General features: G+C 38.7%; 1 protein-coding gene across 2 annotated transcripts in view; it reads right to left on the reverse strand.

Annotated features, from left to right (window-relative positions):
* Positions 1–19,022, reverse strand: part of NDFIP2 (Nedd4 family interacting protein 2) — a 45,310-nt gene extending 26,288 nt beyond the window's left edge. For both annotated transcript variants that reach the window (XM_030971124.1, XM_030971113.1), the window contains exons 1-2: positions 18,874–19,022; positions 510–666 (exon numbers count right to left, since the gene is read on the reverse strand). In XM_030971124.1, coding sequence (XP_030826984.1) covers positions 510–666; positions 18,874–18,909 — 193 coding nt within the window. In that variant the 5' untranslated portion in view covers positions 18,910–19,022. The remainder of the gene's footprint in view (positions 1–509; positions 667–18,873) is intronic.
* Between the last annotated feature and the right edge of the window lie 6,086 nt (positions 19,023–25,108).

Consider the following 25,108-nt stretch of genomic DNA (forward strand, 5'->3'; position numbering starts at 1 on the left):
TCCCCAAGAAAAGCCACAATCTCCTAAGAAAGGGAGCAGTGAATAAATGAATAAAGAGACCCATTACTCATTTTTCATGAGAAGTTTTATCAAGAGCCTTTTGAGCAAAATTAACCTTTTCATGGCAATATTTTCACCAAACCATGTCACACACTAAAGAAGTCTGAAGAGTTTTTTATAAAGAGGCAATGAAACTTGCTAATGAGGTCTAATAATGGCGCACTACTCAAAGATGTAGACTAAATGTGGAAATGAACTATAAGCAGACTTAAATAAAACCTATTAAGCTAATTAATGACCATCCATTTCGCCTAGCAATTTGGAACAATCAGCATAATTTACATGAGTGCTTCTTCTGAACAAACCAAAGGGCTGCACATCAAAGGACAGCTTTTTACTGCAATTGTGTGCATGGAAAAAAGACCCTAAATGGCAGCATCAGACCACTTTGAACCAAGAGCTGATTCATACATGCTCATCCCTGACAAGCTGCTATTTGAGAAAAATACCTGAGGTTGCAGCTGCTTCCACAGCTATGCTACAGTAAGGAGGAGGGGAAGTATCTGCCTCAGGTGAGGCTGCTGGCTGTGGAGCCTGTGGAGTCTCTGCAGACGTGGAAGGCTGCTCAGCTGCTGAAGACTCTGCAGGGTCATCCTCATTGTGAAGCTTAGGAGAAAAACACACACATTTCAGAGGTATTCAGGGAATACTTCCCATGACAACCTAATACGTGCAGAGACATGTTCAAAGAGAGACAAAATCACTCTCATCAACAAAACAAATTATTTACAAAACAGCATGTGACCACTTCAAGTAGTCCAGCTAAATTCTTTTAAGCAATCAGCCAAAGATTATGTTAACTGCCTTGCCTTTTTTTTCCCCAGGAATATTCTTCTTTTCAGTGATTTTCAGGGAGTCTTAAAAACCTGGAGTTTTCCATGTTTACTATATGGCAAAATACTATTATATTACTATTTTAATACCACTGTATTTTTATTCTTATGTACAGTCATAAAATGTATCAACATATTTTAAAACACATCAGGTGAGAAATACTATTATTTATTGTATTTATCTTGAAGAAAAAGAATTAAGACACACTTCTACTTCTGTAACTGGGACCTTCGTTCTCTTGCATCTTGCAAAGAGCTTCTCCATGCAAATTCTAAGACTTCAAAATATTCTGCTTTTCTTTACACTCTAGAAACAATCCTTTCCCTACAAAGCTCCAAGTTGTTGGTTTGGTTTTATTTTTCCTTGATTAAGATGCAGTTTTAAAAAGACATGTCCACTAAAGCATATATAGAAATAAGAATTTGGATAAGGAAGAATGCTGATTGAAACTGTGGAATTCAGATCCAGCTGCTAATATCTTTTCTTAGAGAAGATATTTTTTATAATTTTAGCTAACTTGATAGTTCTTAGAACGAATCAAACTTTTAAAAAGAAAGAGTACTAGAATTAGAGAAGTGCTAGTTCCCAGTAGTGTGAACTACAAGATAAGATTCCTAGAAGGCAGCAGCTGAAGCACCACATGTAAAACCCAGACCAAAAAATACAATTGTTAAACATATCTAGAAGAAGAATTCTATAACCTCAAGTTGGTACTTTTTACAAACACCCTACAGCAAAATAGTATTTCAGTAACAAATAATAAGAATATAACTACAATTATTTTCTATTAGGCACAGTACAATCAGGTTACTGGGAAAAGGGCCTTCTAAGAAGAATGCTAAATTTCTTATTAAGCACTGTAACATTGACATCAAAATTGTTTTAATATAAAGATTATATCAAAGTTCACAGAATGGTTGATGTTGAAACCATCTGAGCCCATCTAGTTCAACCTCTCTGCTCAAGGAGAAGCATCTACAGCTGGATGTACGAGACCACATCCAAATATCCTTTGAATACCTTCAAGGATAGAGACTACATGAGCTATACAGAAAACACGCTTCCAGGCTCAGTCACCTTTACATTACTAAAAATAAGGGAAAAAAAAAGTTTCCTGATGCTCAGAGGTCACCTTCAAATGAAATGATAGGTGGTTTTGAGGGTTTCTGGGTCCTGAGCAATCAGGTCATTTAATGCCTAATCAGCGATCCAGAAGTAGCAACAATATGAGAAATATTTTTAGCCATTTTGAGTAGTTAAAACCAAAGAAAATAAAAGCACTTCAAAATAACCTAATATATTCCAGGATACAGAAAGCAAGTGAGAACACAGTCAACTCTAAAAAGGTCAATTAGATCAGAAAAGCAAGCTGAGAGCTATAAATGTTATGGTTCTAAATTAAGTACAATAATTCACAAGAAAAATCTAGTGTTGCAATGGATATAGCCAAAATAAGCCCATTCTTAAATACAACTAATTTGATTAACTAAGGTATAAAAAACAAAACACTACTGGTATAGTTCTTACACTAATGGCTTACACTCACTCTCATTTGGGATGTGTGCATAGTTCTGACTACCCCACCAAAACAACCTGGTCTTTGGGCCGGGGAAAAAGTAAAGCAAACTTAAATAGATCTCTGTTACTTCCATTCTTTCTCTCCTGCCCTCTTTCCTCTTCAATCATTGCAAATTTTTTTCCCTACCACACCACAGTAAATGCTGTCACACTTCTGAAGATAAAGAGATCCATAAGCACATCATTGGTCAAAGAGCATAGTACTCCTAAAAGAAAAACAAAAATAAAAACAAACAAACAAAAAAACCAAAAAAAACCCCACAGAAACAAACAAAACCAAAAAACTTTGCCATTCCCCAGAAATTTAATTTTACAACTTCTACATGTATTCTTGAAAGCTCCTTTACTCCAAATTATCTGTAATATACTAACAGTGGAGTAATTTAGTAGATGATGGAGTTAACATGAAGATCAGACAAGAAAAATGTACATGAGACTTCTTGCCTTCAAAGACAAAGTTAATGAGTCATTCAATGGGTATAGCAACTGTAATTAGGAAATGGAAAAATTCCATCCTAAGGGTTCCATATAATAGAGACATGTTATACCCTTAAGTGCCACTCAAAGCGCCTTTATTTTGTAAGACTTGTATTTAGGAACCATATTTCTATTTATCCTCTCTTCTATTATAGAGGCCTCTCAGAAATTCTGAAAAGCACCAAGGTTACCCTAATGCAGCAACTTAAAATGAAACCTTCACCCCTTTTATTAAACAAAAAAAAAAAAGGCAACATCAAACAAAACAACAACCCCACAATAACTGGATTAAGTAGCTTGAATGTTTACAGCAAGAATAATAAACACAAGTTGTTCCATGAACACAAACTAGCTTTTGTTAGTTCTTGTTCAAGTGTCCTGTATCCTACTCTCTCCTCAGGGCAGTAACTTCAGCTTCTTTCAGAGGACTAACTCACTAGGTCAAAAAAAACCCCAAAACCAAACCCCCCAGCTGCAGCAGAACTTGCCCCAGTAAACTGGAAATTTTGCCCACACCAGCAGGGTAGACAGCAGTGATCATTCTGTCCTGTAGCAACTCTGCCTTGTCTTCACAGAGCACTGACTCTCTGGAGTCACCAGCTTGCTTGAAACCAGTAAGAATCTGACTACCTTTGAGCCTCCCCCTTCACATTTTATTTTGGCTTCTACTGGCGGTAAATTTAGAAGTTATTTTTGGAGACAGGGGAAGAAGAGGCCTGACACTCTTCATAGGCTTCATTGCCATAGAAACCAAGCTAAAAACACTCAGAAAGGAACAGAAAATGTCTGTTTCAAGGCATTACTTATGCTATGTACTTAAATGTCACCTGAAGTAGCATTTTACATTGAAAGTATATAAATAGTATCCAAGATTTTCTTTTTCCAATAATAAGAATGTTTCACCAATCATTTAATTAAGGGACTGAGGAGAACTCGCAGTTCATTATCTCAGCCCCTCCCATGCCTCCAATGAAACATAATTTGGTAGTAGGCAATATAGTTGCTTTTGTGAACATTATGATCCAAACAATTACCAAGACCTATTAAACCACAGAGAACTGTAAATTAGAAACTTCCCCTAGTCCCTCCCTCACATTTTAAAAGTGGGTGACACTGAAATTTTTTTTCTTCATGGTTTAGTCTGTACTTGGGGTATCTGGCTGACTACATGAGGTTTCACTATAAAAAGTGAGAACTTTGCTATTAGACACATTACTCTTAAACTGTTAATGCCAGTATTTCAATCCCCGCTTTTGCAGCCCTCAAACTACAGTACATTACAGGCTCATATTCTCAAAAAGCATCTATGATAGGACACATAAAATTCAAGGATCAGTTGAGGAACAACAGCTGTTCTGCCAACAATGACTCAGTCTCAAGGTAGCTACAAAAGGGTGAACGACACAGGAAAACATAATAGTTTCCTTCATAAGATTTTTACCCCACACTATCTTCAGTTTCCTTCCCAGAAAAGATCTACAAAACAGTGATTCATTATTTCATTTCAGAAGAAGTTAAAATCAATGCCAGACCTTTCAGCACAGTAATATTTTATAAAATATAGTTATATTTATTTTCTACTTTTACATTAATATTTTTAAGAAATTATTCTTATACAATGTACACAATTATTCCTTCTACAATTGATTTCCTTAAGTCTGTTATTTTGTATAATTATTTCCAAAGTAATCAGATGCAATATCTGAAGTCAGCCGACAGCTTACGAAGAAACATGACCCACGAGAAAGTGCTTAGAACAGAAGCTTTTACTGAGGGGATGGATTCAGATACTTTAAGTGTTTAGGCTTATCAAAATAAAAACTAAAAGTGGAAGATCTCATTATCTACTTAACACCTTTTATCTATCTACAGATAGTAACTTTATTTGACCTACAGATGTTTGCTTTCCAGGCTAAACAGAGTTTCCTTCATTTCTGATGAACTGACTGATTGTACGACAGTGGTGGTATAAGCAAGTTATTTAATTATAAAATAAAAAACAAAACAGAGGAAAAGGATATAATAAGATGTCTGTTATCACCTGTACCAAAAATGCACAAGATTAGAATGATGGTCTCTGATAAAGTGCATTGAAGTAGCACAAGCTAATTCTAGTCATAGCGTACAAACACCACTCAATTTCTTACCTGATTTTACATTTCAAAAGCTGCTCTTTACTCCTTTCATAAAATATTATTATGGAAATTAGTATATTATAAAATTATTGCAACACAATTAATTTCAACAGCATATTGCACATATTTTTAAAATCCTTTTTCTTATAAACATGTTTTTTCCACTCTGCTTACATAATTTCTTTAGTGTAGCAAAAAATTATGTAGGGGATACTGCCATACAAGTTAAAAACAAAATCTCAAACAACTAGCCAGCTTTCTTGTCCTGTTTCTTTTAATACCTTTATTACCAGCTCATCTAGTCAAAATGCGACTTTCAGGTAAATTTTCACAGTGATGACTCTTTCTGGGGCACCACAGAGCTACACAGAATTTTCATTAGCAATCATAAATTACAAAGCACTTTAAACATATCCTTCTTTCTACCTTTCCAATGAAATTACATTTTCAAAGAAGTTTTGACTCATCCAGTTTTGACCTTACACTGACGAGTTCATGGGTTCTTCCAAACTGTATTGAACCTAATACATTACACAGAAATTCCATGGTGTTGGACCTAAAACTTTTCTTCAAATGGAACTGTGGAGACAGCCAAGTAGATCATCTAAGTTCAACCTTTGTATGCAAAACAGTCCATTGATGCACTTTCTACACAAAAACAAACACTCTTGGCAACTAAGATTTATCCTCACTTGGTAGAAGTCACTTTGGTCTTCTAATATCAATTATTCAGATTATGACAAAAGGTCAACCAAAAATATCCATTTATTGCAGCTTCTAGCATTGGAGGGAAAGGCATGACAGACTCAAGATTGCCAGTGTAGCGCACAAAAAGAACTCTGACATTTCTGCATTAGCTTCATGGCATATTCCATACTGGTACACACATGTTTATTCCACAGAAACCATAACATTGTAAATATGATAGGTGCAACAAACAGTGGGTTAAAATAAAAGCTATCCTCTTCAAAAAGCTAACAGGGAGCTTTTCACATCTGTGTTTCAATTGATGCTTTCATTTGCTGAAAAATTCAAGTCCTTTTACACTTGCCTACTGGTAGTGATTTCTAAGTCTGCAATAAATTGCTCTCTACAAATGAGGCATGAAAGCAGAGATCTCTTGCTACATAAAAATAACTTCAACAAATAGAGGCTGCAAATTTAATGCTTGTTTTATAACAACATACTGCATTTTTCAGCTTTACTAGTCTAAAAATAAGATTTATTTATCTGTAAATAGCAAAATCTTGATCTTGGGATTTTCAAGGCAAAAAAAAAATCTTGAAATAAAATTTGATTCTGAACCCATTAGAAAAACACTTCATCTCTTCATAATGTTTCTGTTTTCTGAATGCCACCTAATTGTATCAATAGCTCATACTATCAGCTACTATTTTTTTATTTTTAGAAAAACATGTAAAGCCGAAATCATTAAACCATAATCACCAAGAATAGAATCACAGAATGATCTGTGTTGGAAGGGAGCTTAAAGATAACATAGTTCCAAATTGCCCCACCAGGGACAAGGACACCTTCCACTAGGTCAGGCTGCTCAGAGCCCCCTCTAGCCTGGCCTTAAACACTTCCTCACATGGAGTGCTTGCAGCTTCTCCACACAACACGTTCCAGTGCGTCACACCCTTCATAGGAAACCATTTCTTCCTATATCTAACACAAACCTACTCTCCTCCGTTGTCCCTTGTCCTATCACTGCATCTCCTTGTAAGAAGACCCTCTCCGGCTTTCTTGCACAGCCCCTTTAGGCACTGTAAGGCTGCCGTAAGGGCTCCCTGGAGCCTTCTCCAGACTGAACAATCCAAACTCACACAGCTTTTCCACATACAAGAGCAGCTCCACCCCTCTCATCATTTTGGTGTCTCTTCTCCAGACTCACTCCAACAGGTCCACGTCCTTCCTGTGCTGGGACCCCAGAGCTGATGCAGCACTGCAGGTGGGGTCAGAGCAGAGCAGAGGGGCAGAATCCCCTCCCTGTCCCTGCTGCCCACACTGCTTTGGATGCAGCCCAGAATACCTTTGGCTTTCTGGGCTGTGAATGCCCATGGCTGGGTCACGTCCAGCCTCTCACCCACCAGCACCCCTGAGCCCTTCTCAGCAGGTCTGCTTTCCATCTATTCATCCCTCAGCCTGTGTTTGTGCTTGGGATTGCCCCAACCCAGGCACAGGACCTTATACACTGGGCCTCGTTGAAATTCATGATGTTTGCACCCACCCACCTCTCAAGGTCCTTCTGGGTGGCATCCCTTCCCTCCAGCATGTCAACCACACCACACAGCTTGGTGTCATCAGCAAACTTGCTGAAGGCAAGTGCTAAGATCAATCAGCTCTGATTTAGGTCACTAGTAGCCACTGAAAAATCAAAACTAAACCAAATAATCTGTAATTACACTCAGAGAATAATTTTAAGAGCAGAAGAGCTAAATAAATCTTTATGAAAAATAAATGTTTTCATTTTCTTGTTTATTTGGAAAAAAAAACTATACCAAATATTTCACAGTTTTCTAGAATACAAGGATTATTGAGAAAATAGGCCAAACAAACCACACTGTACTTTAACTTACTAGCTTTCTCCACAGTATCAGGTTTTTTTCCTCCACAAATAAGGTAGCTTACAACATGCTTTTTTTCTTCAAATATGTGTTTTAACACCAATCTCCCATGAACCCATGCAGACCAGCTAGCAGGAAGGCAACTATTTCCAGCTCTCTACCAAATGTATGCTCTGCTGCAATATAGTCCTAGCCACAGCCACAAGCCCTCCAGAGAAACACCATCCTCTAAAGACTGGTGAACCTTAAGATTAATAAACACTGAACCACTAAGCAATTAAGCAATATAAGGCATTTCAGTAAAATGCAGAAGTACAGAAATTTTCAGCTACTTTTTGCTTTTATGTATTCAAAACTAAGTCATCAAATCTGATTAGAATTCTTGACTGCACAGAACAGATGCACATAATTTTCTTTTCCTCACCATCCCATCACTTGGCAAGCATCAGCCATCCAACACCCAGATCTAGCAGTTCCCCCTTCATGATAACCAAGTGGGTTGGCATGTTGTTTATTTTTGTTGTTGGTTCTTTGTTTTTTTTTTTTTGAGGTATCTCTGCAGAAAGTTTTCAACAGTAGTTAATATGTCAGAAGGTCAAAGGTGTAAAATCTGCGCTAGAAGCAGGAAAGCTGACAGAAGTCCATTGCTGCCTTTCCACAGCTGTGTAGAAATACCAAGTGTGTCTGTTAAACAGGGATTAGATACCATGGAAACCCAGAACCTCTGGAGGCAAACTTCAACTGAAAAAGAAATGAAAAGAAGCCAGAGATTTATACTGAATGTTGTTGAAAAATAAGTTGCCAAAAGAATGGCTTTTCTACCACAGTGAACTTCCTTGTGCAAAAATTAACTAATCTGTAGGAAGAGAAAGTGCTTCACATGTATTTAAGCAATGTTTAAATTATCTTAATTATCTTTTAAGTAGGGATCTTTAGGCTATTGAATTTTTCAAGGTTTTTTAAAAGAGTCTTATAAATCTGGTTTTAAAAAAACACAAACCAAATAAAACAATGGTGATCAGGACTTTGTGAAGGAAAAGAAAATAAAAACATTATAATGTGTGTGTAGATAGAGCTACATAGATGTGTCTCTCTGTCCATCCCAACAACTACCTCACATATAACTTTTTGCATGTATTAGAATTCAGATTTAACCAGTTAATTACACATTTAGTAGCACAACATACATAGCTGCATTCATTCCCTATGGCTTCTATTGAGATGTATTTCTTCTAATCCCTCCCATTAACAGTAAAAGTAGAGGTATTAGTGAATATGACAACGTATCTGGTGTGAATGCGTGAACTCTTCTGGAAAAGTAAATGTTCTAAGACTAATGATGCTAGCAGTATGGTCTTATTCTTCAAAGTATATCCATTTCCCTCCCCTTTTCTCAAAGGCTTCTTGTCTACTAAAGAATAATGCCACAATAATTTTGATTACTAGAATTTTGGTATGATCCAAACAGACACATGCTTCATATTCATTGTAAAATTATAAACTGGGCATTGTTTCCTAGGGTTCTTCCTCTAACATAGTTACAAGAATTAACAGAGAAATTTGCCAACAAAAATCTGATATGTCTAAATACTAATAAAAACAATGGCTGGGACCAACATTTTTAAATCTTCACACATGATATAAAAAAATTCTAGGAAAAAGAAGTTGTTAAAAAGCTTACTCTAAAGCTTGTACACAGTATTGCAACTCTGACCTACTCCAGAACGTAGAAGCTACTAGAAGTAAAAGCATTACCACCTATCATGTAGCCTTCTGTTTGTCAAATAGTAACTAGAGAATAGCTTCAGGAACTCGTTTAATTCTATAAACAAAGTATAAAATGAGGTTTTCCTCCTTGAACACTTTCAAGATAGAAGAAACTCAGTAACAAAACAGAAGCATGCCACCGAGACCAGAGGTCAGTCTAAGGGCGTGTTCTGTCTCCAACACAATCATCAGCAACGTGAGCCTTAATCACTTTGACATCAATTTTCCTCAGATTCCCCAGTACGCACAGCAGTTCCATTGCAGCTGGTGAAGTGTACATCTCTGCCTATTCCACTTGCATCTCTTACAGATTTGATGCATGGGAGTTTGTTTTCTGGAATCTGCTGGTACAATCTGCCTGTACAATCTCGTGTATCAAAAAACTGCATATGTTTTCTTCTCCTGTGTACTTTCTTTTCTAAATCAAGCCTCAGTGAACACTCTACAATTTTAATATTGCACAATTTGGTGAATAACAGCTCCACAACTGCTTTTACCCACTGCCTTGGTGACTCTGCAGGTGTTGATCACTTTAATTCCCACCACTTATTTCAGAGCACTTTTAAGAAGTCCGCTTCCCCTTCCTTTCTGTAGCTCCCCTTGTGAGCAACCAAAACTGTGGACAGTACCCAACACAAGGGCAGGTCTTGTGTCTCATACAATAATGCTTCCTGTTCATTCTCTCTCCCTGTACTCCCTAATGACGGACAGTGTTGCATCAGGATTTGCTGGCAGCTGCCACTAACCAACAGCTTCAGCAAACCACCACTCACAAGTCATGTCTTTACTCAACAGCAGCTTTGTAGAATCAGTACAGAAAGTAGATCCTGGTCACTTTTAAGTCACATAGAACATACACAACATGAAAACTGTAAAAGTAGAGGGAACAGGCTGTAAAATCAGGAAACATCACCAAGAGCAGACTCAATATTCAACAATTAGTTCAATTTCCATTTTAGCTTACATTCATTTGGGCTGCAAAATTCAATGTTGATTGAAAATGCTGAATATTACTCTAAATGTTATACATATTTCAGTTAAAGTACAATGAGAGAGCTTAAGAACAAAAACTTCTTAAAGACGATGCAGGAGGATGCTAACATGATAAATTTATTTTAAGAGGGAATAACAAAGATGAAGAAGACTTTCTTCCTGGAAATGTATTATGGAAACTGAACTGCAGAAGCAGCATACAGTTTCATCTCAAGCCTCTGATTTGAAAGAAGTAGGGAAAAAAGGACTCAAGTGTCTGTCTCCTGTACCATGCACAAGTGTCATTGAAAATTTTTCGGAAAAAATATGAACTTAAAAAGTCTCAAGATTATTGACAAACCAGGAATATTATGCATTACATATTAGCGTGTGTACTTAAATAAAGCCAGCCTAGCAAAAGAGTTTCCTACTCAACAATATGGCTCAGTAGCCCAACATGATATAATTAATTAAAAAAAATATAAATCAGAGGACACTATTAATCAATAAGGGCAAACTCTATTCTTATTAGCAGGTCAGTCATGCTCAACTTTTTCAGTATAACCCATTATCTTAGTAACAGAAATAGAGTAGTTGAGCTCCTCAGCTTACAGAGATAATACAGACAAATTCCGACAGCTTAAAAAAACTCACATACACAACACCAGCTGAACACACTTACTGTGAATTTCAAGAACAGGCTCTTTTGAAAATATTTTCATTTTGATTTTCAACTCACACAACACTTATAAACATTCAGGGTCCTTTCTTTAAAAAAAAAGCATGTTTAGGTCTCAACAGGTAGTTGGGAATTTTTTCAACACTACTGTTAAGAGTGCTGACTGAGCATTTCAAAACAATCCAACAAAATATGTGGCACAAAGGACCATTTTCTGGACCTCTGAATTGCCAGTGAGATAATGCACACACCTGAAAGCAGGCACTTTCCAGCAGGTTGGTTGATTATAAGGCACCTAAAAAAACAAGCACACAAGAGGTACACAAGAAAGGAACATAAGCCACGCTGTTCAACATCAGCTGTGGCCCAGCACTGCAGGGATTTAGTGGTCAGCTCCTTTGTTTGTTTGAATTATGCACTCATTCTAGAATTTGGAACAGGTTTTAAGGAGCAAACAGCTTGTGCAAGTCTTTTTCTCTAACCATTTATTCCATGTATTTGATACAAGTCAATTTTATCACCACAACTCTGGAGATTCAATTAAGAGCCTTAACGCTTCAGTACATTCCTTGAAAAATACCTTAAGGACTGTTTCTGGTAAATTTCAAGATACAACAATTGATTCATAAGTACCATGATCAAAATGGACAATTGGCCTCTGTATCAGCCAAGACCCCAATCCCAATTGTTTCATGATTTACCAAAGGCATCACTTATTCCTCAAAGATGACAAGTGTTAATTAAATTAACCATTGCCAAAGCAATGCTTACCCACCAGCTTGCACCACTTTAAAAGAACCCTAAGCTTCTTTCCTGCAGGAAGGAAAGAACTGCTACTATAAGTACCCTCTTTTCAATAACCTCTCAAGGCCCTTTCCTACATACTCTTTTCAGATTAATCAGGGAAAAGCAAAAGCGTGTTCCATAGCTAAATCTACATATACATCTTTACCAAGGACATGGTTCTGATCTCCCCTCCCAGAACAATCCATGAAGATTTATAGGATTACTCTCAACAGGTAAATATTGCTCAAAGCTAAAATGGACAAACCATGTTTGTGAACATGTTGTTACCCTGCAATAGTGGGGAGACCAACTTTTTCTTCATTTTACACAAGAAATGTATATTTTATAAGTAAGAAGGTGCTGCCAAGCACCTAGTAACTTAAGAAAAAGAAAGATGGGTTTACAAAGAAAAATAAAGCAATATACAGCTTATCGCAGATATTATTTCGTCTACATCACTCAAAGTTCAGAGGACTTTTTTAAAATTGTTCTGTGCATTCCAAACACAGCTGGAGGCACAACCATGGATAAGGTTGGGGGGCATGACTCAATATCTAATGTTTTGGCTATGGAGCGATTGAGGAGTAAGACTATCTCAAGTTTTAGGCTAATCTTAGCGTACAATAATGGAAACAATACTTAAGTATTGTAAGTGGAATAAAGAGTTACATGTTAGAATGGAAATTTATTTTTCACTTTCACTGTAAATCAAATACGCTCTGAGTGCGGGCTGTGCCTGACAGGACTTAAGCACAACCAGAAAAAGTTAGTCATTCTCATTAAAAAACACAGCTGGTGAAGGGGGTGCCCAATTTACTAAAATCAGCTACTTGCACAGTACTTGCCCAGGAAGTGGGAGACCCAAGCCTGAGGCAGCTCAAACCCACAGCCTTGGCTCTGCAGTAGTTCAGTTTCAGTAGGAAAAGTTGGCAGTGCCTCTCCAACTTTATAAGTTGCCAATTTTTTTCATTCGTTTTTACTCAGTCTCTTAGGATTGCTTTTCTTCCTTTGAAAATGGCTTCCCTGATTTGAGTGTACTGGTATATGTTCATTCCCTTTTTCAAAATAGCTAGATATCTACAGGGAGATTTGAGGCTATGAAACTTCAGAAAACACTGGAATCTATGACTAAGTTGAACACTGAAGTCTCACAAAGCTAGGTGTGACGACATTACCGGTTGCCACATCTTCCTTGTTTTGTCAACACTGTCACAGAGAAGAAAGTTTCAAAATATGCCTGTAATTAGCCACTTGTCAAAAATAACTAATTTTCCCCATCTAGAAGACTACTACTAACATTTTGTACTAATGCAGTGCTTGATTTCTGAGGTTATCCTGATGTGGTCCCTACTACATTTTTCAAATACAAACAAGCTGAGAGAAGGCTTACAGCTTCTCCTTTTTCAAGTACCACAGAAAGAACATCTAGTTTGGCCATAACACAGCTGACTCCTGCTCAGAACCCTGCTATTTGAAGTAATCTTATTCATGTTACTGAACTTTTCTAATATGATTAGAAAACTTACTAGATTTGACATGCACACCACAGCCTGAAGCTGCCTTTTTATATTATGTGACTTCATGTCACTGCACAAATCAGGTACCTCTTTTTTCAAGCTTCATGCATCTTTCAAAAACCTAAAAATCCCCCAGTTTCACGAGATGGGCTCAGCCACACCAAGATCTCGCTGCCACTAGAAAGGCCAGTCCTGCTCCCAGCCCCTCCTCCTGTGCTACCTTTGCACAGATCCAACCTTAGAGTCTGGCCTACTAAGACCTTTGGTGAAAAACCTGAGTGGAGCAATCCACGTACACTTTGCTGCTTTTACTAATTATTTTTTTTTGCTCAGTATGGTAAAATTTATGAACCTAAGCCAATTTGTGTGCAAAATTGCTTAGGTCATTCTATGCCCACATCAAAATGAAAGGCCACTGCCCACATAAAAACCCAGAAAGTTATTGTAACCACTGATATTCCTGGGTACCAGCGAGCCAGGGTTTCCTCCTATGAATCAGCTGCAGAGCAGGGTGCTATGTCTGTGGCCCTCCAAGAGATTAAAAAATCAGATAGTAACAGCAAAACACAGTTAAACAGTCCTGCTTTAAATAAATACAAAAAACATTGTATTTGTCCAGTACCTCAGCACCTTTACTTAGAAGCCACATACTGAGAGACTTAAAATTTATTTCCTTGTCCATATAAAATGAGAAAGTACTTATAAATTTAAATAAAAAGTGAAAAAAAAAGTAAAATGTAGTCCTTTAAGTATTAACTGCATCCCTACTGTATCTGTGAATGTTTCAACAGTTATAATCTTTCTTGTTTATAGCAGGAATCTTCTGTAAAAAAAAGCAAAAAATGTTTACAAAAATATTAAATCTATTCATTCACGAGAGAAACTACCATTTAATAGACAAATATCTAACAGGTAAGTGCGAAAAAATAAATTTAAAAATTTAAAAGGCTAATATTACAGCCAAAAAACCAGCTAAGATGCAAGGACAGACAAATGTCTTCATTGTCTGAAGACATCATTTACCTTATTTCAGGAGAGCCTCATTTGCTTTTCTAAGCCATTAAAAGTCTAATCTAGGTGTTTCATTTGCAAAAAGTCAGTGCAATGAAAAATTGTATCTTCTTATGATTGAGGCTCCTACCTCTAAAAATATCTGTGCAACTATCACAAGCAAACAACTGTAACACTTATCAGTTAATGCATCTTTCCTCAGTATTTTTCAGTATTATAAATTTAGTGCTCCAGATGCAGAATTTTATCTTCCCGTTATGACATCAGCCCATATCTGTGGAAAGCAGCAGAATTTCCCTGAGCTACTTGAGCTGTTCAGTAACACCAATTACATAAGAATTTTCCTAAGACAATAAATACTGTAGAAAATACAATAGATATATAGATATAAGCTAGCAGTCTTACATCAAAGCCATAGAATTACCTGCATTTGGGAGTTTATTTGCTAATCACTATTAGGCTCAGTCCCCGGAAGAGAAAGAAGGAAGAGATTTTTCTTTGTTCACATTTCCTGCGTAGGTTGACTTTCATGAGAGTTACAAAGACGACTTTGATCAAGGTTTTTAATTAAGCAACATTGGGAGAGTAAAGAGTCAGCAACAATGGAGGTAACAGATACAGAAAATAAAGCCTTATCTTAGTTTGTTTTTTGCTATAGTGTTTACAGAACAAATTTTCATCTCTTAGCCCCATTTCTATTAGCACGCACAACTTATACAAGACTAAGACCCTTTATAAAAAGGCACACTTTCTTTATCCCTGTATAGTGCCATACAACAGCAGGCCATCAGAGTCTTGCCTCAACCATCACTTACAAACCCCACCAAAACCAAGTGCTACAGTGGCATGGCAAGTTCAGTAACAGCTGAAGTGACATTGTGGAGAGCTGCCTTTGGCCCCACCCAAATCGGTTTGTTACCTTCCCATTGTAGCATTTACCTGTTTAGCTCTGACCAAACCCTAAGTCAAAGACTCGAGACTACCTGACCCCAAACTTTAATCAAGAAAGACTGGTTACTATAATTCATGAGCAGTACAGCTTGTAAGTCCTGCAGCCTTCAATACAATTTCTGTGCCTAAATCACTCACGTGCACATGAAGCCTTCCCTCATGACTCAGTTATCTGGAATGCCACATTTCTTAGTAAAAAAGGTAACCTTGAGCTTTAAAGCCTAGCTGGTCTCTCAGTTTTATGTGCTGCAGAAAACAGCTGCATTTCCTCCTCTTTGTTCCAGTACAGATTCACAAAGCATCATTCCAATCACTTTCTCTGCAAACAAGCTGGACTAGAAGCAGACATTTCGGACAAGATAGTAATGCTATTAAGGTCAGATGACAAAGAACTAGAAGGTAAAAACAATAAGGAGAATGATTACTGAAGAATTTTTATTATAATTTTCCTAAACTTGATGCCTTATCCAACAAAGAGCAGAATAGGGGAAGAAATAGAAAAAATACAACAGTAAGTAAATTATACAGCTGTAACTGACTTTTACCTGCAAAGAATGTCAAATGTAAAATTTAAGACACATTCACCAACAGGAATGCAGTCATTCAAGTGACTAAGCAAAAGAAAAAAGGAAGTAAAGCAAGACAACAATGGTTGGCTAATTTACTTCTAATGTCATACTCCTGCAGGGAAGTATGACAAATTCTTACCCATCAATTATTTGTCTTTTTGCCCTACAAAGAGAGACAAAACAGGAGGGCCAGAAAGCAATATAAATCACACATGCCCGCGGCAGAGAGTTACGTAATGCTGACGTACTGCCCGCTCTTTGCTCACAACACTTACTTTGCTGCAATTCCAAGTACCAGCTTTTAACAGCTGCCCGGTGTGAACACTTCTAAACTGCTTTGTAAATAAAATGCAGACACACAAAGAAGAACAAGATACAGAATGAAGCTTTAGAGCTATTTCCAACAGAGATAAAAATAAGAAAAGCAGAGGGTTAGCTTTATGATGAGACATTTTCTGTTTCATAAGAAAATGTCATAGAACTGGCTTTTTGTGCTAAAACTCAAAACTAAACTGCCTGCCAATCTCAAGTCTTTTAATTTAACTAACTTGAAGAAACCACAAATGAAAAGAGAAAGATAGCTCCTTCAACTTCACTGAAGTGCTACTGCCAGGAAATTACAAGTCAGTAATTCTTTTGACAATAAAACACACCTAGAAATCATTCTATTTAGAAGAGAACTTGCCCTGAATAGATTCAAACAGATTAGCTAGAAGTAAAGGCAGAATAGGTACAAGCAGGGCCAAAAAGTATTTATTATTAATCATGGGAGAAATTAAAAAAAAACAAACAAAACAAATCAAAAAATAGTAAACACAGCAGAACTGGCCAGATTTCACAAAACTAAATTCATAAAACATTCATAAAATGTGGTATTAGCCATATTAAGTCATCTTTTTTTCCTACACTTTATCTTTAAAATTAGGACACAACCATAAAATCTGCAATAATCTATTGCTCAGTACCTATCACAGCCATTATGTAAGCAAATACATCACAACACTTAAGATCACATGCTTGAATAATCAGCTGCTAGTTAAGTATATCTGCAATTGCCTTGGTCCTTCCTTTCTCTGACCCAAAACAGCAAGCAAACAACATTACAAAAATCTCAGTCTTCAGCAGTCAGATATAACAAAGAAACTAAAGCAATATGCTCCTTCCTATGGGGCAGTAATCAGTAAGGTTGTATTTTAAACTCTGGAGCACAGCAGACTGATTTATAACAAATGACTACACAATTTAATGTACACAGCAAACTGAGGAGGCCGACTCATGCAGACAAACATTAAGCTAAGCCCTTTTGGAAGGCCATACCAAATAGTTTTTACCCAAAGCTGCACATCAGCACCATCGCTGGAAGTTCCTAACAAGCATAAGATAAAAATATTACAGAGACAAATTATTCCTTCATGCGTTTGGGTTTTTTTACTCCTTTGAGTAAATAAATTAAAGTTTCCCTTCTACCTACTTGACCTCTAATAACATATGCTCTTTCAAGGCCTTTTAAAACATGCCCAGGTTACCTCAGGCCTTGAGGAAGATAGTGTTTGTAAACTCTCAAGAAAATGCTCTGCCAGCATTTTTCTGTTGCAGAGAAGGAATGACTTTAGGACTTCTACTGGTTTCAAGTTATGGAAGCACAGTGCCAGAAAAAAAGCAGCTGGTGACCAACTACCACCCTAAAGGCATACGTCACAGGGTGTGTGGTGAGTTCATCACTTCTATGACAATCCCTGTATCTAAGCGCCCAAAAGCATACAGAAATTTACAGTTCTGTAAGACTATCAAAATAAATATTCCAAATATAATAAAGGTGTTTCCTATTATTTTTTCTTAAATCATAACCTGGGAACAATCTGAATATAAATACCACTATTTACATATGGACAGACATAAGTGTTATTACTTCTGTGGACATTCTTTTCACTACTCAAGCTGTAAAACACAAACACTAAGATAAATAATTTAGGATTCAGCTAGAAGACTGCAGTAGAAATTTGAATCACAGAGAGTAACAAAGATTTCAGACTTCTTTATCTTTATATTCATAGCAAAGCTAATGTACAAAGAGTTTAAAGATAAAATTTAAACTTTTGAGGAGACTGACTGCATCTAAGCCATTTTTACACCCAATAATCAGGAAAGTTTACATATTTTGAGTATAAGTGACCTTAAGCTAATGACTGCAAGATTTATGTAAGTGACATGAAACTGATGACTGCGAGAAACAAACAAGACAATCAATTCGAGTAGGATGAAAAGCTTAGTATTCTAAATGATCACTTCCATGGTTAAGTTCAGGAACAAAAGAAAAATTTGTCTCAGTGACCCACAAAGCTGCAGACCGTTCTTGAGAAGAGACTGTTCGTGCATGTGCATACACACAGACGCAGACACACACAAACACACTGAAGGTCAGTCTCCTCCCTGCATTTCACACTTCCCTCCCTCTAATCTTCACACAGGCCTTGCACTCTATCCCTGTGCCAGACAGCTAAGGGCTTTTAGAAATCACAAGGTTTCAGCGGTTCGCTCCGCGGCGCGTACTGAGCAGAGACAAGGAACCCTGCCCCTTCCTCCCCCGGCTCTCCGCCCCGGCCGCGCTCTCCCGGGAGCCGCCACCCGCTCCCGGCCGGGGGAGGCGCCCGGGAAAACCCGCCGAGCCCGGGCCGGGACCGGCCGCCGCGGAGCCGGCGGGAGGAGTAGGAGGGAGGCGGGCAAAGGCGGCTTCCCGAGCAGGCCGGGGCTGCCGGGGACGCGAGGGAGGCAGCCCCCGCCGGCCGAGCAAGCCCCTCCGTGGGACGGGCCGCTCTTGCCGCGCTCCTGGTCCTGGTCCCTGCCAGACCCCCGCCCGTAGGAGCCGGGAAGCGGGGCGGGGGAAGGGCGCCCCGGTCGCACCGTGCCCGCCGCGCCGGCCCGAGGGGCGGGGGGAGGCGAGCGGGGCCTCGCCGGGGACGCCGCACTCACCACTTGGTAGCGGCTGACGGGCTGGTGGTGATCCATCCTGGCCGCCCGCCGACACGCTCGGGCGCGGCCGCAGCTCCTCCGACCTGGCGCCGCGTCGCTCGGTCCGTCCTTCCCTTCTTTCTTCCTTCCTTCCTTCCTTCCTTCCCCCGCCCGTTCGCCCGGCGCCGCCGCCGCCGCCCGGCCCGGCCCTGCTCTGCTGCGGCCGCCTCCCGCCCGCCCCCGCGGCGGCAGCGGCCAGGCCCCGCCCCCGTCGGGAGCCCGGGGCGCTCGCTCGGCCTGGGGCGGTCGCTCGGCCCGGGGGGCTCGCTCGGCCCGGGGGGCTCGCTCGGCCCGCGGAGCTGGCTCGGCCCGGGGGTCAGCGTGCGGGTAGAAGCGCCCCGGCCGCGCTCAGCTCGGGGCGCTTCTACCGCGGCTGCCGCGAGCGGGTCTTCTTCGTCTTTCCCCGCTCATCGCTCGGCAGCAGTGTTCTGTGAGGCTGTTACGTCCCAAGCCCAGGCCATGTCTGGATATTTATCGCCATTGATCACCGCGGGGCAAGAAGAAGTACAATAAGACACAGAAGTCATACTGGGGACCCGGAGAGCGATTTTGAATTGGCATCTATCTAAAGTGATTAAGAATGCTGAGCCCGTTTGCCTGCTGTTCTTGTGAAGGCAAAGCACCGTTCTGTGGCAAGGAAATGTGATTCTCCTCTTCTCTCTTCCTCCTAAAACTAAATATTCAGATGTTTATGACCTCCTGGATGTAAAACCAGTTAAAAACGCCCGCACCCATAAAGGTGTATGAGATGAGGTTGACTCATTTCTAGGTTCCCGAACTGCCAGATGTGTAGCTGTGGCACGCAACAACTTTAAATAGCCGGAACTTCATCTCTTGGCCGCAGCGGAGAGGAGCGTTCGCGAGTGCTGCTCTGTAGCCCATCTGCAAGGCAAATGCCCTCGCAAAGCTGGCTTCTGGCTGTCGCTAATGGCCGGCACGCAGAGCCTCATCCTGCTGCTCAGGTCATCATCACCTTTCCGCAGCTGCCTGCTGACCTGAGCAGCAGGGTGAGTGTTCCTGTGCAGGCGGCCATCCCTGCCGAGCGGGGTGAAGCGCCACTACGGGCGCGTGGGAGGAAGGGAAGTGGAGCGAGCTCCATTGTTGGAGTTCTGTTTCTAGTTGGGAGTGGGAGTGAAGATAGGCAGGATTATAAGGGAGGAGGAGGTGGAAGCGTGAGACGTTGTGTGTGTGCCTGGGACCTTGCTTGCAGCCCATGCCTGGCTAATGCAAGCAGTTACTAGAGCTATCCAAATGAAAAGAAAAACATGTTTGGAAAGTTCAGGCCTATTCTGTTGGTTGCATTTGTTTTGTTTCTTGTACAACTGCGTTGCACATCAAAAGCACCAGCAGTTAGGAAACAAAGCTGGTTATAAATGGATGGGTTTCTATATTAAAAATTAATTAATATCATTTTCCTAACAGGATTTTCTCTTATTCCTTCATTTTACATAATAAATGTTTAATTATTCTGTCCTTAAAGGAACAGTCATTAGTAAAGGTCATCTTGAGTTCAAGAAAGTTTGTACAGAGTATTGCAGTGTGTTTCAGTTACTAAAACCTCTTAATTATATTTCCAGATTTCACGGGACATGGAAATTGGACCATTGGTGTAATTAGTTTAACATCTTCTCTGTCGTTAGTAACAATTATCTCCAAAGCAAACTTTTTCTGAAGTGCTGCATGTGACATCTCAGCTCAGGAAGTTGTCACCTGATCTCCATGGCTTTTTAAGTGTTGTGTCTCAGCTCTGCCATACAGTCCTAGAAACTACAACTAGTTAAGAGCTGCCAAACCGAATTTGACACTACAAATGCTGGAATACAATTGAGTAACCATTTATTAAGATGTAACCTTCAGTTTTGAACTCATGCAATTTATGTATTTTAAGGGAAGGAAGGACAATAGGTGAGAACCAAAGTGCATTTAATAGGAAAATTGGAAAATATTCCATAGTGCTTGGGAAAAGAGTCAGCAGAGGCAGGAGCAGATTCAGTAGAGATAATACAGTTGTGTGTCGAGAGGGAGTTTCATATTTAGGGTCAAATTTTGGATGGATGGTCTAGCTTATATACAGAGACCAAACTTCTTTTACTTCAGGAATATAAGTGTAGTTATGGGACTTATAACAAAGCAGGCCATGTGACCAATTTAGGCTTTAAATATGCCTTCTTTTGATTCTCATTCTTTCTGGAACATCAAAATATAAAAACAGATCATGCATTTTTTTAAGATCTGTGTATTTTCAAAATAGCGTTATCTGTATTTTTTTAACTGTCTGATCCCAGAGGTTTTTACTATGCATAATCTTAATCTATAATTCAAAGCAATTAGCAAACACTAAGGTTCCTTAAAATCACAGAACCACAGAATGGTTGGGGTTGGAAGGGACCTCTGGAGGCCATCTGCTCAAGCTGGGATACCTGGAGCCGGCTGCCCTGGACCAGAGGGTTTTTGAATATCTCTGAGAATGGAGTCTCCACAAGTCCTCGGGACAATTTAAGTCAGTACTCAGTCACTCTCACAGTAAAAAAAAATCCTGATGTTCAGAGGGAACCTCCAGTGTTTCTGTGTGGGCCCATTGTCCTGGTTTTGACACTCAGGCCTGCTGAGAAGAGCCTGGCTCCATCTCCTAAGCAGCTTCCCTTTAGGTGTTTATATACATTGATGGAATCCCCACTAAAGCATTTCTGCTCCAGGCTGAAGGGCTCCAAGTCTGAAGACTTGCCTCACACAAAAGATGCTCCAGTCCCTTCATCACCCTTATGGCTCTTTGCTGGACTCTCTCCCATGAGTCCATATTTCTTCTGTACTCTTTTGTACAGAATATATATTGAATGTAGGAAATGTGTCTTTCAGAAGTGCTAGGACTTTATCACTTAGATGAACAAATCATGTGGACTGTCCTATTGACTAAAACCCTTGAATGCTAGTTTTAAGAATTACTTTTTTATTTTGACCTTAAACCTTAACAAGCCGGCAACAACAGTAATGGTTAGGAGGACTATATTTTGGATCCTGAAGAATATTGTTTTTCTGTCAAAGAACTGTATTTAAAGAAACAGAAATAGTGCTCTAAATAGCATGTAATCAAAATAGTTTCAAATTTACATTTAAAAGGAAGTATTGCTTCAGACAGTTTTTTTTTAGGGAAAAAAAAAACTTAATTGCTGTTAGTCAGCAAACTTACAACAGTTTAAACTTTGTTCCACCATGAAAGTGAGCCAAGAAAAGATTCTTGGTAACAACAGCTCTTGCAAGCCCAGTTCTGTGAAAAGTTGTCTTGAAGGATGGCATCTGAATTCAGACAAGCCTGAACTGCACAAAGGCAAGGACTGTTAGAAATTTTAATCTTGCTTTTCATTCATTATTCAATCAATGGCCAGCAAATAAAAAAGCACAGTATTTATCTTTACATTTATTCACCAGTTTTTTCTTCAGTATTTATCTTCATTTCTTCATTCAAATTTTTAAGGTTTCTTGTGGAACTTACGGAGTAGGCAGGTTTCAGAACTAAGTTAATTTTATCTTAATAAAGATACATAAACCAAATACTTATATTGGTTAAAATACAAATATTTATATTACGCTTATAGTACATAATTTTGTACTATTTTAAGTAAATATAGAAGTTACTATAGTAGTTTACTTGCTTTGTACAGAGTATTGCTGTACCATATAAGCAATTAAAAATTTAAAAATAAAAGTTGTACATACCTTTCCAAAACCTGGGAAACAAAGTAAAATTTCAGGTTTTATACCTTTGTTTTATACCTTTAGCATGTGTTTTTAAATGCCTAATACAGATAAAGTCAGTGAGAAATAAATATGTTTTTCCCAAATGGAAATCTAATTAAATTAATGTACTTAATTTACTCATGGACCGATCCTAAAGCAGGCTGTGAATTTATTGACTGTATTTGTTTTCCTCTGTATTTTCAAACTCCTTTTATAAGCTGTTTGGTTTTAGTTCTATGTTCCTGATTATGTAAACTGCACAAAATTTGCGATCTCTATATGGCCTTAGATAGTTACTTTAAGCAGGAAGTTGGCTTAAACAAACTACTGGGATTGAATTTCTTAGAAAGAAACAGCAGGACTTTGGCTTGGTTTTCTTCATGTTTTCTTCTCCTTTTTTTTAGGCAACATAGGCAATGCCAGAGCCATCTCTAGCAGGAACACTGGGTTACTTTTAAGATTTTGTAGCCCAATGTAGATTTTCAATTACATTGTCATCATCTGTGTTCAGTGTGTATATACATGGGTACAGTCCTGCAAACCTGTCCTTTGGGTATGCCCAAATACCATGCAGATGTGTCTAAACTAGGTCTAAAAGTCATTACTGCAACACAGCTCAGGCTGGGAAATATCTCAAATATTTGCCTTGGTCTAGGCCAGATTTTGCAGCCTGCATGAATCTCTTTACTGCTACAGCTATTTCCTGCTAAGTCACAGAGAGAGTTCTGAACTAGCTCAGCTGTATTCTGACAAGATCCACACTGCTGTGTGTTGCACAGCTGTACTTTGTCTAAGCTGGGAGCGTGGTTAGATCCCTACATCTCTGTTGTCTCCCTTGCAGCCTACATTAATTACCTTTGCTGACTTTTCTGCACAGTTAAAGCAGGACACCACAGAAGTGAAGGAACACCATCTTTTAAAAAGTCTTCAGACAAGTTCAGGGAGCCAATGCTCACATTAGCAGCAGTACAGCTTCTTCAGTACAGCTCAATAGTTTTGCAAGGAGAAAAAAAAAGCATAATGAGCTGTCACTGCAAGATGATTGCTTAGCCAGTTCTGTGCAGTAAGCTATGAGTCTAGAGGAAATGGTACAGAGTCCATAAATAAAGGCTGAGGCAGTGTGTGCTTGTCTCTCAGAGTAGATTCTTCTCAAAAGAAGAATATATATGGAATTATATTTCCATATAATATGACACACTGAAAATGAAGAATGAATTCAAAGGCTGCTGGTGTTTCACACAGGTGATAGAGGAGGGTCTATTGATGAGAAAAAAGGACCTGGCAAGTCCCACCTTTCTGGAGAGGCACATGTACATGAGAGAAATCAATTTAAAGCAGGAGAATCACAGGAGTAGACACATGAGTGTGTGCCAATTTGAAGTTGTTCACTTTAAAACTAGATTCTCTCTTAAAAAATTAGTTTATAACTATTTTTTTAAAATCCCTTGTAATAAAATATAATAATTTAAATATTTGTGTGTGATGAGCACTGATGGTGGACACTACCTAAACACACCACATATGTCAAAAGCTGAGAAATAACTAGAATTTTCTAAAATTTATATGGCCTAGCTTTTCAGTGTGTTTTCAGCTACAGATCTGATGTTAAAAACCTGATGTTGACAGTTGCCAACGTGTGCTATTTTGTAAATACACAATGTTTAACAAACAAAAAATCCCTCTATGGCTTTGAAGTTTTCATTTAACAAGTGAGGTTGAACAGAATGTGCAGAAGTCAGTCAGAGTTGTTAAAACTGAAGACAGTAAATTTGAAATACAGAATATAGAATGTAAATATACACCAAACTGTGGAGGAATGTGGGAAATATGTGAGAAAAGACCTCCAGCTGGAAACCAATGAACAACAAAGCAATCCCCAAACCCTTGAAATCTGTTGGGGGAAAAATGGAGGAAATGGTAGAAAATACAGACATCTGTAGGCTTAGTGCATCCAGAAGTCAATACAGATGCGTGCTACAAGAAGAAATCCAATGCTGTTATGAAGTCTTATTTGGACAAGATATTTCTATTCTGATCTTGGCAATACGTTTCATTTTTGTAACATCAATATGGCATGATTAAGTAGAAAACAGTTTTAGCATATAGTCTGTAGGAAAAAAATTATTCAAATACTTGTTAATCCAGTTATCTGAAAGCTACTTTGATATTAAATTGGCTGTATGCAAAACAAAATCCAATCAGTTAAGGACTTGATGTTATCTGAAAATCATTTTCTTATACAACTAGAAAAGGATAGACTAAGCAATAGATACACAAGGAACTCCATGCTCTTGTAGTGCCAACGTTGCTGTAAGTATTAACTGCAAAGCATAGTCTCTGTCCTAAAGGAACAGAAGGAAGCTGGATATATATTCACAATAATTTACTGCTAGATCAGTTAAGTCTGAAGTGTTGGCATTTCTCCTAATGCTTACAATTATCTCTTCAGTTGTCCAAATGA

Source organism: Camarhynchus parvulus, chromosome 1 (assembly GCF_901933205.1).
Source record: "Camarhynchus parvulus chromosome 1, STF_HiC, whole genome shotgun sequence".
NCBI lineage: Eukaryota > Metazoa > Chordata > Aves > Passeriformes > Thraupidae > Camarhynchus > Camarhynchus parvulus.